We start from the raw sequence: 13,275 nt of genomic DNA, 5'->3' as shown, positions 1-13,275 counted from the left end.
TACCACAATTTCCTTTGTAGTACTTACAGGCCAAATGGTATTTTTTTGCTGCTGGAATGCTAAGGTAATGAAGCCGTCGTTCCTTCTGGTGTTGCATTGGACTGCATTATACTGAAAGGTGTATAAAATCTGTATACCTTTGTCAACTACAAACAAACCCAAAAATATAGTCACCACTATTCTGACTGTGAAAAGTTTTACACAGGCATTAGTAACATTTATTGCAGGGCTAATGTACTGCATTACATTAGTCACAAAATGCTTGGGTGTAATGTAATAAGGAGACAGGGAGACATGTCAACCCCAGTGATTTCACATAAATCATTTTTCCCCCTCAATTAACTCTATCAAGTGTCTGCAACAGCAGACACTCCGCTCCCAGAACATATGATAGAGGGAGAAACAGAGAGACAAATTTTGCAGTCCTTGTTTCAGACGTCACAGTCGCACAGATTTTTGACAAATGGCAGGACCAGCTGCAGACCAGTAAATCAGGGCGATGTTTTCACTCAGCCACTGGATTCATTTCAAGTGTTCTCAGACTGAAACACATTCCCAATGGAAAAAAATAAATAAATTAATGAATTAATAAATTAATAAATAAATTAAAATATGACATCATGCAGATTAAAATAATATTGGGAATCTTTATTTGTACATTTAAAGAGGTCAGATTTATCATCAGTGACAAATGCATTTTTCATTAATGTCAGTTTCAGTGTTTTTCATCATACTGCTTTGGCATAAACCAGAATTACAGCTGTCATGTCCTTTTCTAAAGTGCTAAAGTAGCTTATTACATATCATTACAGCCTTTCATAATAGCCCAAAGTAGCCTTTTACATATCATAATAACCCATTACATATCATAATAGCCTACTATATACTATACTATAGCCTACTATATGTAGACTATAGTATATGCAGTGTATTACAATAAAATAGTCTATTGGTAAGGAAGGCAGCTCCTAACAGATGTCTCATCCAAAGTTGAAATGAAAAGTATTACCTCCAGATGTGAATATAGAGAGGTTTGCTAGGTAAAGCCTGTCAGTCTGAAAAAACTACAAAAGCCAGAGGCTACCGCGTCTCAAATCTCTCCTCGTTGATTGGCCGACTCAGAATCCAATCCCTTGGCGGAGACGTGTCTCGCAGTCAGAGCATCTTTCCGCAATGGCGTCTGTTTGGGCCAAGTCCTTCGCTAACCTGCCGGTCCTATCTGTTTTCTTACTCCTGCTGCTATGTTTGGCGCCCGGGGGAGGTCAAAAGAAGAAGGAGGTAACTCTTCACTCGCTTAAACGAATTCTTCTGCCGATATTTTTTTTGCTGTTTAATGAATGGAGTGAACAAATTGAATGTGCCGGTGTGCGTCAAGTTGGTGACGTTCAGTCAGAGTAAACAGGAAGTGTGTCGGAGAGACTCTAGTTATCTGGTCTTTTGGGAACAATAAACGCCACTCGTATAATATAAATGAAAGAAACTCTACTTACAAGTTGTTATTTTTTACGTTTCTTCGCTGACTCTTTCCTCTGTGGTTAAGTTTTGCTTGCTTTCTGCGTAATGTGACAAGCTTACGTACACGAGTAGACATAGCAAGCTAATGTAGCTAAGCTAGCTGTGTAGTTTACAGATATCGGTTGAAAATCGATTTGGTTGCACAGCACTATTAATGTGTCCTCCGTGTTTACATTGACACTCTTATAATACTTTGAAATTAGCTCCATGAGTCCGATACATTGTTTTAATGTCAGCTTTACGTTAGGCTTTTTATTTTGAAAATTGTACGTGCAGGACGTGCTGTGTTTCATTTCTTGCTAGCTTAACCACGACGTTTGACGGTGCTGGCGAAAATCCTACAGTAACCTCAATAAATGGCTGCATGCTAGCTGCATTAGGTTGCTACAATGCACCGGAAAAGCCTTTAACTACTGTTGGTTTAGTATACGAGACTGCGATTTGGTTATTTTACGGAAGTGACAGCAGGTGTATTTCAGTTCAGGAAGTGAGCAGGAAGCTCTTGTGGCTTGCTTGGTTTGACATTTGTCACTAGGCCGAAAGGGCTATTTGCTAACATACTGTATCTGTTTACCTGCTTTGTGTGGAATCGACTGAATGCATACACACACACACACACACACACACACACACACACACACACACACACACATATATATATAAAATATAATAGGTACTCTATGCATGCTGTTGCTTACATCAGATATTTGCTTTGTAATCACTGTAATGGCACACATTTACTGTATTTGTGATTGGTTTGCTTCAAGCAGCATGCGTCTATAATTTTCTGTGGAAGGCCTAAAAGAGAATGAAAACTGTAACCCAGACAGGGTGAAAGTGCATCGTGCAACTTGCACTTTGTGATTATTACTCTGATGCGTTCATGTGTGTATGCATGCTGTGTTAATAAGTGCGTCTTTTTTATAATTTATAAAAATACATAAACAATGTAAATCAAAGCCATGGGATACTTTCGCATGGCAGTACTTCATAGTGTATTTGTATGTCATTCCTGCCTTTTGTAATCTTAAAATAATTTTTCCTTTCTTGAAAAATGTAACATTACTGTTGCATTTTTATCACTATATCTTATGTAGAATGTCCAATTATGCAGCAGTCCAGCTCACCCGCAGAGCAGTTGTCTCACACTGAAAAACTTGCGTGTCAAGTGTCATGTTTTGTCTGTGTGACTCATGTTTTCGTACCTTCACTAGCAAATACCATGAGCATCGTTTGTGACATGAAAAAAACCCCTCAGATTTTCATGCTGCCAAAACTAAAATACAAAGTGTGCATCCTCATTATAGTTTGATAATAAAGCCCTAACACACCGTGGGGAACCACTCCTGCATGGCTTTTGACAGCACTGTTAGCAGGGATTCAGACTGAAAACAGCCGTGCGATAAAAAAATTGCTGCATTGGTGAGGGCCTGTTGTTTTGTTAATGGTGAGACAATGAAATATTGGGAAGTCTAGTTGGAGTAAAAGAGTAATACATTTAATGTCTCATCAGGCACCAAAAAACTGCACAGTGTTTTGTAATAACAGGATTTTACAACTCTATCATTGGTGGCAATTATTTTACTTTTAACAATAGAAATACAGCACTCACATTACAGAGCAGATAGCAACCAGTGTATTTGACTGTCCAGTGCAGCATCTGGTTAAACTTTTTGCTTTTTGGATGACCCTGCATTGTTTTGCACCCTCTGTGTTGACACCCCCACAGGCAGGGCGTGAGTCTGTCTGAACGTGGCCTTGGCTGAAGTGGCGATCACATTAGATGGCAGTACAGGAAGCTCTGCCAGTGTCCAGTCTGATTAAGGAATAGTTAAGCTGAACTTGGTAACATACTGAGCTAACATTCAGTACCTGAGAGTGCACAGCAACAAAGGATAGTGTACTGGAGCATCCCTCTTCTGTGCTGTCCTTTTCCATCACACTTTTCCCTAAAGTACATGTGCAGCTAGATTATTTTGAGACAATACTATGTTGTTCTTATCCCGTGTACACTGATTTAACGCATGAAAAATGTCTGATGGGGCTCAAATTGTCAACATTTCGTGGGCAGCCTTAGCTTGATTTAATATCTTGTTATGGGCCAAGGAGAAGTCACAGTGCTGTCGTAACCTCACCTCATCTCCCCTTTTTTCTTTTCAGCTGACTTAACATATGAATAGAGAATTGATTGAGTGGTCAAAATGTAGAATGAATGAATGAAGGAACGCATGGGCAAACACACAAGAGGTGAACAAATATTTGAATTCGTGTAAAAGGTGAACATGTCAAAAAATGGACGAAGAAGACACTGACAGAGTGGAAGGATAAACAGATGAATAAATGGACAGATTAACCACTGATGAAAGAGCATTTGAATGAGACAGAGAGTGAATAAATAATTGAGAGTGACATATTTCCTCTCCAGCTCACTGAAAACACTTCAGTTTTTCTCTCAGTAATGTTGATGGCTTGCGAGGTGTACGTGTAATGAATGTGTCACCACAAATGGAGTCAAGATATGCAAAAATGAGCAAATACGTTTGCCCTCTTGTAATGTTAACATGTTAACTTATGCGGGGCAGGAATTGTATCACCGCACCCGGTCTTACTTATTGAACGCAAATATGACACTAACCTCTGCGATGACTGGAACTGCTTCTCATTAGCAAAGTGTCTGATGTCAGATGGCAGTGATGATGATGATGGTGGTGATGATGATGATGGTGGTGATGCTACTTGCAGCTGGTTTTCGGGGATTGGGTTAGTCAGTCTTGAGTGGAGCCGAGTCTTTGCAAGAGTCTACTTTGAAAAGAGATTTATATGTTGGCAGGCACTACTTCATAAGTTCTCCCTCTGAATGAGGTTTCAGCTTCTTAGGTTCTTCTATTAGCTTGCGCACCACAGAAGTTGCCTCCATAACACTGTGTCTGTCAGAATGTGGTCTTGTGAAAGCTGTTTGTCGGGAATCCAAATTCTACCTAAGGCCATTAACGTCATCCGAGCTCATTTGTTCTTTTAGCTCATCCAGTTTAGCATGTTTCAAACTGTAATGATGGTCGCAATTAGCCTTTTCCATTACTGCGAGCATGTCCTCACAAACTGACTAAGGAAGACTGGCTTGCTTTTACTTTAGCTAACAAACAAACAAACAAACAAACAAAAATATTGTGTCCATTCTCTTGGAAAGCAGGACACTCCGCACCTACTTTTGTTGACAGGTGCCATGCTGCATTGACCTAACATCAACATAATGCATGTGTTGTGTTTAGGGATCACACTTATTTTACTAATTTACGTTATTGTCTTTATCACTGAAAAAAGGTAATTGCTTTGTTTGTCTTGTCCTGTCTGTGGGACCCAACAGTCCCATGGACCATATATGATTCCCCACCTATGATGTAAAGCCACAATTGATTTGAGTCACTTTATTTATGAAGATATAACATCTATAAATACAGTTATGTCTTGCAAATTAAAAGACAGTAAGCTGAGGGAAGTTGATGCAGGTAATTACCATTATATTTAACAAGTTAAATGCGGCATTATTTTAACATAACTTTACAAACCTTAGATAGTACTCTTAGACATTTTCTTAGTTCTTTCTAAGATCTGTTATTTTGATGATGATATAATAAAATCTCAGTTTTGAGGATATCTGTCTGTAAAAGCCTACCACATCCACACACTGTGGATGAATAAACCAAATTGGAGCGGTTGCGATTAGGAGTTTAACACTTAATTTTTGCAGTTCTTAATGAATACTGTCTTAAACTGCCATTTTTAACTTTTTTTACCCAGGGACAGGCTGCTGACATCAGTGCTTATTTTCAGCAATGCCTTGCTTCACATTCGCAAAATTACACCAGGGAGCTGCCCATTATAGCCACAGTCTGCTGTTAGGCACTGACCAGCTCAAGGACACCTCTGCATTATCTAATGAATGACAGACAGAGCATTTCTCAATCATGCATCCAGCTATTATTAGTTTGCTTCTCTGCCATTGACATTGCAGCTATCTTTAACTATAACCTCTGAGTTCAACATTTTGTCCAACAACATTTAACTGTGGTCCATCCTGTCCAAAAGATCGTGTGTGTGTGACTCTGTACCAGGTAGCAGACAGGAGCTAGCCACACATAATTTTACAAGCACACACACACAGAGACAGACAGACATACTTCCAGTGAGCCACAGGAGAGATATTGAGGGGTTATAAATGTTCTTTCCCAGTTGCCTGCCTGGGGCCATGGCAGAGGAGGAGGAGGCGGAGGAAGATCTTATTTAGCTGGAAATGGACAAAATGGTGAAGCAGCATTTTGTATTCATCTCGCTAAGTTCTCCCTCACTGCCAGTCGTCTTACCTTTGCCATCAGCCTCTAAACTGTAGCGGTGGGTAGGGCTCAAAGTAAAGTTAATTAAGGCTGCTATCAAACTTTCAAATCCTTATTATCGATATTTAAATCTTTAATCAGTATTCAAAGTGTGTCTCGTTCCCTGTCCTACAGCTGCATGGCAGACGAGATCATGGCTGTATTTCACAGATGCACTACATGCATTTTTAGTCTGTCCAGTGTACCTCTGCAGTGGAGAGAGAGGGAGAGGGACAGGGAGAGGGAGAGGGAGAGGGAGAGGCTTTAGATATTAAAATATTAGCACCAGGCTTAAGGTTGGGTTTGGATGTACTGCAGGAACTGCTGTTGTTTGGTGTTTCGATGCACTTCTCCTTACTTATTTTGTAGTGTTAGTGATCATCGAACAGATAGGAGCCTAATTGTGTTTTTATCTACTCCCATTATCTACTCTTTTTTGGGAATGGAATTTAATACCAACTTCTATCAAGCAAGGAGTTAGCCCTTGGTGGCTAATTTAACATTGTCAGCGTGTGCCTCACAGTAAAAGCCAAGTGATTTAGAGGTTACAATTGCTTTTATGAAGCCCATTTTATTTGTGTAATATAAATTGACTCCATAATGTTGATTCGCAATTTCTTCGTTATGGACCAAAATCACATGAGACCAAAGCGCTGCTGGGAGTCCTAATAAATCTCACAAATAGCATGCTATTTTTGACGCTTCTTTCTGGTAAGATCACAATTGTAGGATAGAACAAAACCCCCAATAACAGCCACGGATATGACCCAGGACATGCAAAGTAAAGCCAGATTCATACTTGCGCCTTAAGGGGTTACACTGTACTTACAGTGATAGCATGTGCAGGCTCAGAGGCTACTCTATAGGCTACACCTTAGTGATGGGCACCTCTTCATAAATCTAACCACTAGACATGAATGAAACAACTTAATGTGTTGGCTGTATGGAATATTCCCACCATTGCTCAGACCAGGAGGTGAATAAAATGATACAAACACTTACTGTACGGAACATGATTAAAGTTGGCCTGATCATATATGATATCCGTTTATCAAGGGATGAAAGCAAAGGTTAAACTATAAATCCAAATCTACATCATAGCTATGTACGATGGGACTCCTTTAACCCCTAGTGGTAAATATAAATCCATATTAAATCTTTTAAACATCTCGTCTGCATGAAATCGCATCTTTGACAAATCATTTGACTGACAGTAAAGTTCAGTTGAGGATGGGCACAGTCACACTTAGGCTCTGCATCGAGGGCTGAGTGGGTCATCTCGGTAATCTTGCTTTGTGATTTTGCTGTGAAATTTCAGATCGGCACAGTGCAGTCACACACTTTGCAGCGAAAGTGTGCTTTATCGAAGGAAAATGGTATTACTGTCAAAGCCTGACTCCAGAGTACTGATTGTGGCAGTTTTTGGCCACTGTTATTTATGCCCTAGAGAGTTTAATGTGTAAGAAAGGAACAGGAAAATTTCCCTCTCCTTTTTTCTTTTCTTCTTTACCTTTCTTTAGAGCTAATCGGGATAGATGAATGGGGTGGGTGGAAGATAAAAATCAAGTCTGATAGAGAGAAAAGGAGATGTTAAGGAGAAAGTAAAGCATCAACATTGTGACAGACGTTGGGGAAGAAAGAAATGAAATAAATAGACGTTGGGCAGCAGAGGTGGACCCCTACTTTTTTAAATCGTGCTATATGCCCCTCAGGGAGTGGAAGAAATAGTCATGGAGAGAGAGAATATTTATATCCCTTCAATACTCCCTCGTTCATCACCCCAGCGCTGCTAGATATTATATCTAGCTGTGTTGTGTTTCTGTCTTAAGGCTGACTACAGCACAAAGAAAGAACCAATGTAAGCACTTCCTATACCAAGGCATATGGAGTCAGGGGAGGTAAAGAGAGAAAAAAAGTCGAGGGCAGCGAGTCTGAGGCAAGGAGAATTATATATCTAGAGAGTTATATATCTACAGAGAAATAGAGATTGCGAAGTAGTGGGGTCGCCACCACACCCAGGGAGCAGTCTAATAAGTGGATCGGAATAATAAGAGCCTGCTACCTCTGCACTCAGAGGTGCAGTAAACTACTGGGTAGGCGCTTCAGGGCATAACCCAAGCCACTTGCTGAGTTTAGACTTGGGCATATGAAGGTAAACACTTTGTCAGCACTATTGACTCTTGGTTTTGTGTCTGACCTGTTCATCTGAGACGAAAACGTAGCTCACTGTTTACGCAGTCTGCACTGTGTCTTTCTAGCCATGGATTTTATTGTACAGGCAGGCGCTGTGTGAGAAAATACTGCTTTTCCCACGCTGATTCTCCAGATTAATGTTTCTGACATGTTTAAATGTTCACGTTGTGTTAGACTCAGCCCAAGGGAAAAATGAAAGGGTAAAATGGAAACAGCTCTCTTAATTATTATCGCCCACCACTCTGAAGTTCACAAATGAATTGATGTTCGAGAAACTGCAACTATCTAACTACGGGACTTATTTGGTGGAGTAACAAAGGTCCCCAGCAGCAAACGAACCTTGGATGTCACACTTGCATGGTATGCATACTGAATAACTAGGACACAGTGATGCCACATCATTACCAACGAGGCCACTACTTTCAGTAGGCCCTGTACAGTTTGGGGATCTGTCTGAAGAGTCCTTTCAACTACTCTCACGTGTCTGAAAACTTGGTAGCTGGTTTTACCAGTAAAATGCCATTTAACCTAGGAATCCAGGAAAACCAGACCAGAGCAGCTTTAGAGTCTTGACATCACACGTTTGTCACTGGTCTCTTGTTCTTGGGGAGGCCTATTTTAGCATATGCTGCTTTTACATCATAAGAAAAGTCTGTACAATGGATTTTCATTGAAAGTGAGTAAGTTAACAGGCAACTACAAGCAAATATAGTTTTTGTTTTTAATGTGTACTGATATTTTGCTTTTAACACGAATAAATAAATCATATAAGACTATGCGAAATTGTCACGCAGCATTTGCAGTACAAAGTAGAAAGAGTGTCAATATAAAAGGTAAAGTAAATAAAGTAACAATACGACGCAAATCCCAAATATACGCAATGTCAAAAAAACATAAACAGGTTACTGTAAGAATCATAGATACATATGAGAAGTAGCATATAGCTATGTATGTACAATTTCCAATCTAAAGTACAGGCAGATGTACGTGGTTAGTTTGAAATGTTCATGATTATGTTCATGATATTGCGCGTTATATCTGATAATTTCATGTCTCTTAAAACATGACAGTGCAATGATTGTAATCCCTTTAGAGAGAGTAATCCGGAGATAGAGGCTTGAGCCACCTCAGTACCCCATGACTGAGCTGACATGAGTGGAGATAACAGTCCTCTGCACATCATGGAGCGAGTAAGAGTCATCGTCCATGATGCTCTGCAGTTTGCGTAGTATCATTCTCTCTGACACCACCACCAAAGAATCAGACGGAGCCAGTCTTCCTGATGAGCTTGTTGATTCTTTGGCGTCCACTGCCCTCACCCTGCTGCCTCAGCACACGGCCGTAAAGGAAATTGCGCTGGCTACCACAGACTGGTATCCTCAGCATGATACTGCAGACAGTGAATGATTGGAGCCTCCGCAGAGAGTACAGTCGGCTTTGGCCCCTCTTGTGCACAGCCTCCGTGTTCTCAGTCCAGTCCAGCGTGTTGTCCAGGTGTGCTCCCAGGTACTTGTCGTCCCGCACAACGTCCACGTTTACACCCTGGATGTGGGTGTTTTCCATCCACTGAAGTCCATCACCATCTCCTTCGTCTTACCTGTGTGACCAACCAGTTTGATAGTCCACAATCCAGGACACCAGAAGAGGGTCTTACCTGCATGCTGTCAGCTTGGTCCCAAATAGGGCAGGCTGGATGGTATTTTATGCACTAGAAAAATCAGAGAACATGACTCTGACAGTGCGACTTGGCCAGCATACGCACGGTGAAACAGGAAGACGAGGGTGTCTTCACTAGGAATGTTCCTAATGGCAATTTCTGTGACAAACAATTAAACAGAAGTTTCATTAGTCTAAAAGTGAAGAAAACATTCAAAAATTGAGCATAATGTAATCTAGAAGGTTCAACATTGTGTGACAACGTGTATATTATAAAAACTATTTTACAAAGTTAATCACATTCTTCAACTATATCACATTTTCAACGCCACTGAAATGTTTGGCACTTTGGCGTCATGAATCAGGGTTTTGGTCCACATGCCAGTCCACATGTCCTGGAAGATTTCAGGGTCCCAGACAAATATTACCTGTGTTTATGGACCCTATTTTCCATGTTTTTGACTGTAAGCTTGTGTGCTTGTGAGAGAGGGCAGACATCAGAGAAGCAGTACATAGAAACAGAATGTTTTCAGCTGACATTGTTACTGAGGAGATGTTCAACAAAACTAAACAATAATTTCCAGATAATGGAAAACCTGCCGTGCATTATGAACACATTATGCTCTAATTTAAATGTGTAATAAAATAATAATAAGTTTAACTGACCGGTATTTCTGGTGCCGACTAGCGAGGATAGCAACATTTAATTGCACGCCCTTTGCCTTCACTCCTGCCTCTGGACTGTGTCATGTTTGTGTTGATCCTGGTCCTCTGAGACTGGAGCGGACATAGTGTGACTATTATTTCAGACAGTTTGGTAAAACTATGTGATCACCAAACAGTTTGCTTTACTTTGAGTGTTGTATAGCTTATAGGTGACGCCAGCTCTCAGCTTCCTATTTAACAACCACACTGTATAAATGAGTGCCTGTTATCCTGCTGTGTGGAGGACGTGGGCTGTAGTTTCAATACTGTCCCATGCTGTGTAGGTGCTGCTGGGAGGCAGGAAGTTATTTACTGTGTGTGTGTGCGCGTGGGTGTGGTTGCGTATGCGTGTTAGTTACAGTCATCTGTCCAGTGCCGGACACCACACTGGGTTTGATCTAGGCTTAGTGCTGCCAAACAGCACAGTCTGAGTTTGTCTTTACATTTCTATGTCTGCTGCGCTCCAGCTGTTTCCACCATCGGCGCTCTGACGGAAATGACAAATTCTCCATTCGTTGCTTCTTTTCCCCTTTCTTTTCTTTTCCATCTACTTCATCACCGTCTTTGTTTATGTCTTCCTTCATTTCTGCCTTCTGTCAAATGCACATTTTCCTTTGGTCTTGCAACGCTCAGTCTCCATTGATTCCCTCTGTCCCCCTTTTCTCATGAAAATAAATGTGAATGTTTCAAAGGTTCCCGAGTGATGAATATTCTATCCAACCCACTTTCCCGTGTGTGTTGCCAATACAGCACAAACTGCAGCTAAAAAGCAGCCATAATGGTGCCATATTTTGCGCAGTGAAATGTTTCAATGTTCTCCCAGTGAATTCAGGGGTGATTTGTTTGGATCTCGCTCATTAACCGTAGTCATCTGAATTATTGATGCAGTAGTGTCAGGCCTGCTTTTCCAATGACTGATGGCCTGTGTTTCCAAGTCATTTTCCCCCTCTGTTATTCCTCCCTCTCCTCCTCCTTTCTTTCCTCCCCTTTCCAACACTTCTATAACAAATTTTCTGAGTGGCGAAAGGATTTCCATCTCCCGCTTTCCATCCCCTTACCCACCCCTTTCCTCTCCCCTGTCACCTCCCCTGTGTCTTTTTCCTCCAACCACCCATCTCGTGCACCCCTTTGCCATTTCTATAATTGTGTAGTGTCTTTTCTTTTCCTTGGTTCCTTATTGTTCTCCTTCACTGGGTCCTTTCCTTGTACTCTTTGCTTTCCTCTTCCCTCCCCTTGTCCCTCCCTCCTAATTCTTCTGTCATTTTCCTGACATTTCTGAGGCTAATTTATGGGCCAGCCCTGTTAAATTTGAGAGGCGTGCAGGGTGTTTCCTTGTTGTTGGGAGCATGAATTTCTCATTGCCATTCGTCAGATGTATAGGCACTTGCTTGTGAAATGTCTCTCTCTTTTCTTTAGTTTTTGCCAGCCAGTAGTCAGGAAGCCTTTCAGTTATTTATGCCGTCTCTCCTTCATTCAGTCACACGCCATTTTAACACTTCAGTGTCACGTGGTTACATGTAATTTCCTCATCATGTTAACCGCTCTCAACAAGTATAAATTTGACAAATATGATAAATACATAAATCTCGTCATTTGTTGCTTTTTGTCTCTCCAGTTAGTCATTGACTCACCCATTCACTTCACTGTGGCTGATGAACTGAAACTAAAATCTCTGCGTTGTCTGGCTGTTGTATCAGAACAGCTAATGCTTAGATAGTAAGACCTTTTGGTTACCCGACAGTCTGTCCAACCACTAACGTCCAACACACTTCTCTCATCATTCATCCCTACCTTTCTTCATCACTCCTTATCTCCGCAGGGAAATGTTGTCATAACAGTACTCTCTCCTTTGCCCCCCTCTCTCTTGATCTTTCTCTTCTCAGTCACTTATCTTCCCTCCTCATCCCATTTTGCCTTTTCTTTCTTTATCCCTCAACTTTCTCCCCTCGTCGTCCATGCCTCTACTCCCGTCCTTCTTTGCCTCATGCTGCTGTCCCCCCCTTCCCGCACGCCCCACAGTGACAGGCCCCGCTATATAGCTGATATGAGGTGGCATATTATCCCTGCGTGTGTGTGTATGTGCGCGGTTGTGTGTGTGTGTGTGTATGTGTGTGTGTGTGTGTCTGTCTGGCTCGTGGCTGATAAGACGTCTCACTCTTATCCTCCCAGACAGACCTGTGTCGCTGTGACGGTTCGCAGGCCACACACAAACTCACATACTACACACAGCTACACACAGAAACACGCACAAATACACAAGTATACACTCAAACCATATGCACATATACGCACAGTTTTGACTATGTACTAGGTGGTTAGATTGAAAGCCTTATAGTGGAGCTTTCCCCTAATGCTGTGTGTGTGTGTGTGTGTGCGCGTGTGTGTGTGTGTGTGTGTGCAGCTATGTGTGCCTGTGTGTGTGTGCACATGTTGCCTGTCAGAGATATATGATGATTCTCTCTTATTAAACTCTTAGTCTCTCTGCTTCACTGACAGAAAACCTGTTAACACTGCACAGAGCTAAAGACTGTGAGTGTGTGTGTGTGTGTGTGTGTGTGTGTGTGTGTGTGTGTGTGTGTGGGTGTGTTTGTAGCTTCCATCGGTGCAATTCTATGCACATTTTAAAGTACAGACTTAGAAAGAGTTGATGGAATTGGCAAAATTAGAAAAAATCTTCCTCAGTTTTACAAAAAGTACACTCTGTTGAGGTGTTTTTTCAAAAAAAGAGCACTCAAAGTGGAAACACCTTTTCTGAAAAAGATTTGATGTAGTGAACATTTAACTCACATGACTGATCAGCTGTTTCCACTCGAAGGAGGAGGAGAGGAAGAAGGAA

The 13,275-nt window shown here is 41.3% G+C and overlaps 1 protein-coding gene across 2 annotated transcripts in view; it reads left to right on the top strand.

Moving 5' to 3' along the window:
* The first annotated feature begins 1,134 nt into the window (after positions 1-1,134).
* The window catches only part of LOC143319614 (dolichyl-diphosphooligosaccharide--protein glycosyltransferase subunit TUSC3), a 71,725-nt gene continuing 59,584 nt past the window's right edge, over positions 1,135-13,275 (top strand). For both annotated transcript variants that reach the window (XR_013077095.1, XM_076728715.1), the window contains exon 1: positions 1,135-1,278. Coding sequence is in view for 1 of the 2 variants with exons in the window: in XM_076728715.1 (XP_076584830.1) it covers positions 1,174-1,278 (105 nt within the window). In the remaining variant the exon portion in view is untranslated. The remainder of the gene's footprint in view (positions 1,279-13,275) is intronic.

The sequence above is a fragment of the Chaetodon auriga genome, chromosome 4 (assembly GCF_051107435.1).
Source record: "Chaetodon auriga isolate fChaAug3 chromosome 4, fChaAug3.hap1, whole genome shotgun sequence".
In the NCBI taxonomy this organism is placed as follows: domain Eukaryota; kingdom Metazoa; phylum Chordata; class Actinopteri; order Chaetodontiformes; family Chaetodontidae; genus Chaetodon; species Chaetodon auriga.
This window is presented reverse-complemented; position numbering and strand designations above follow the sequence as displayed.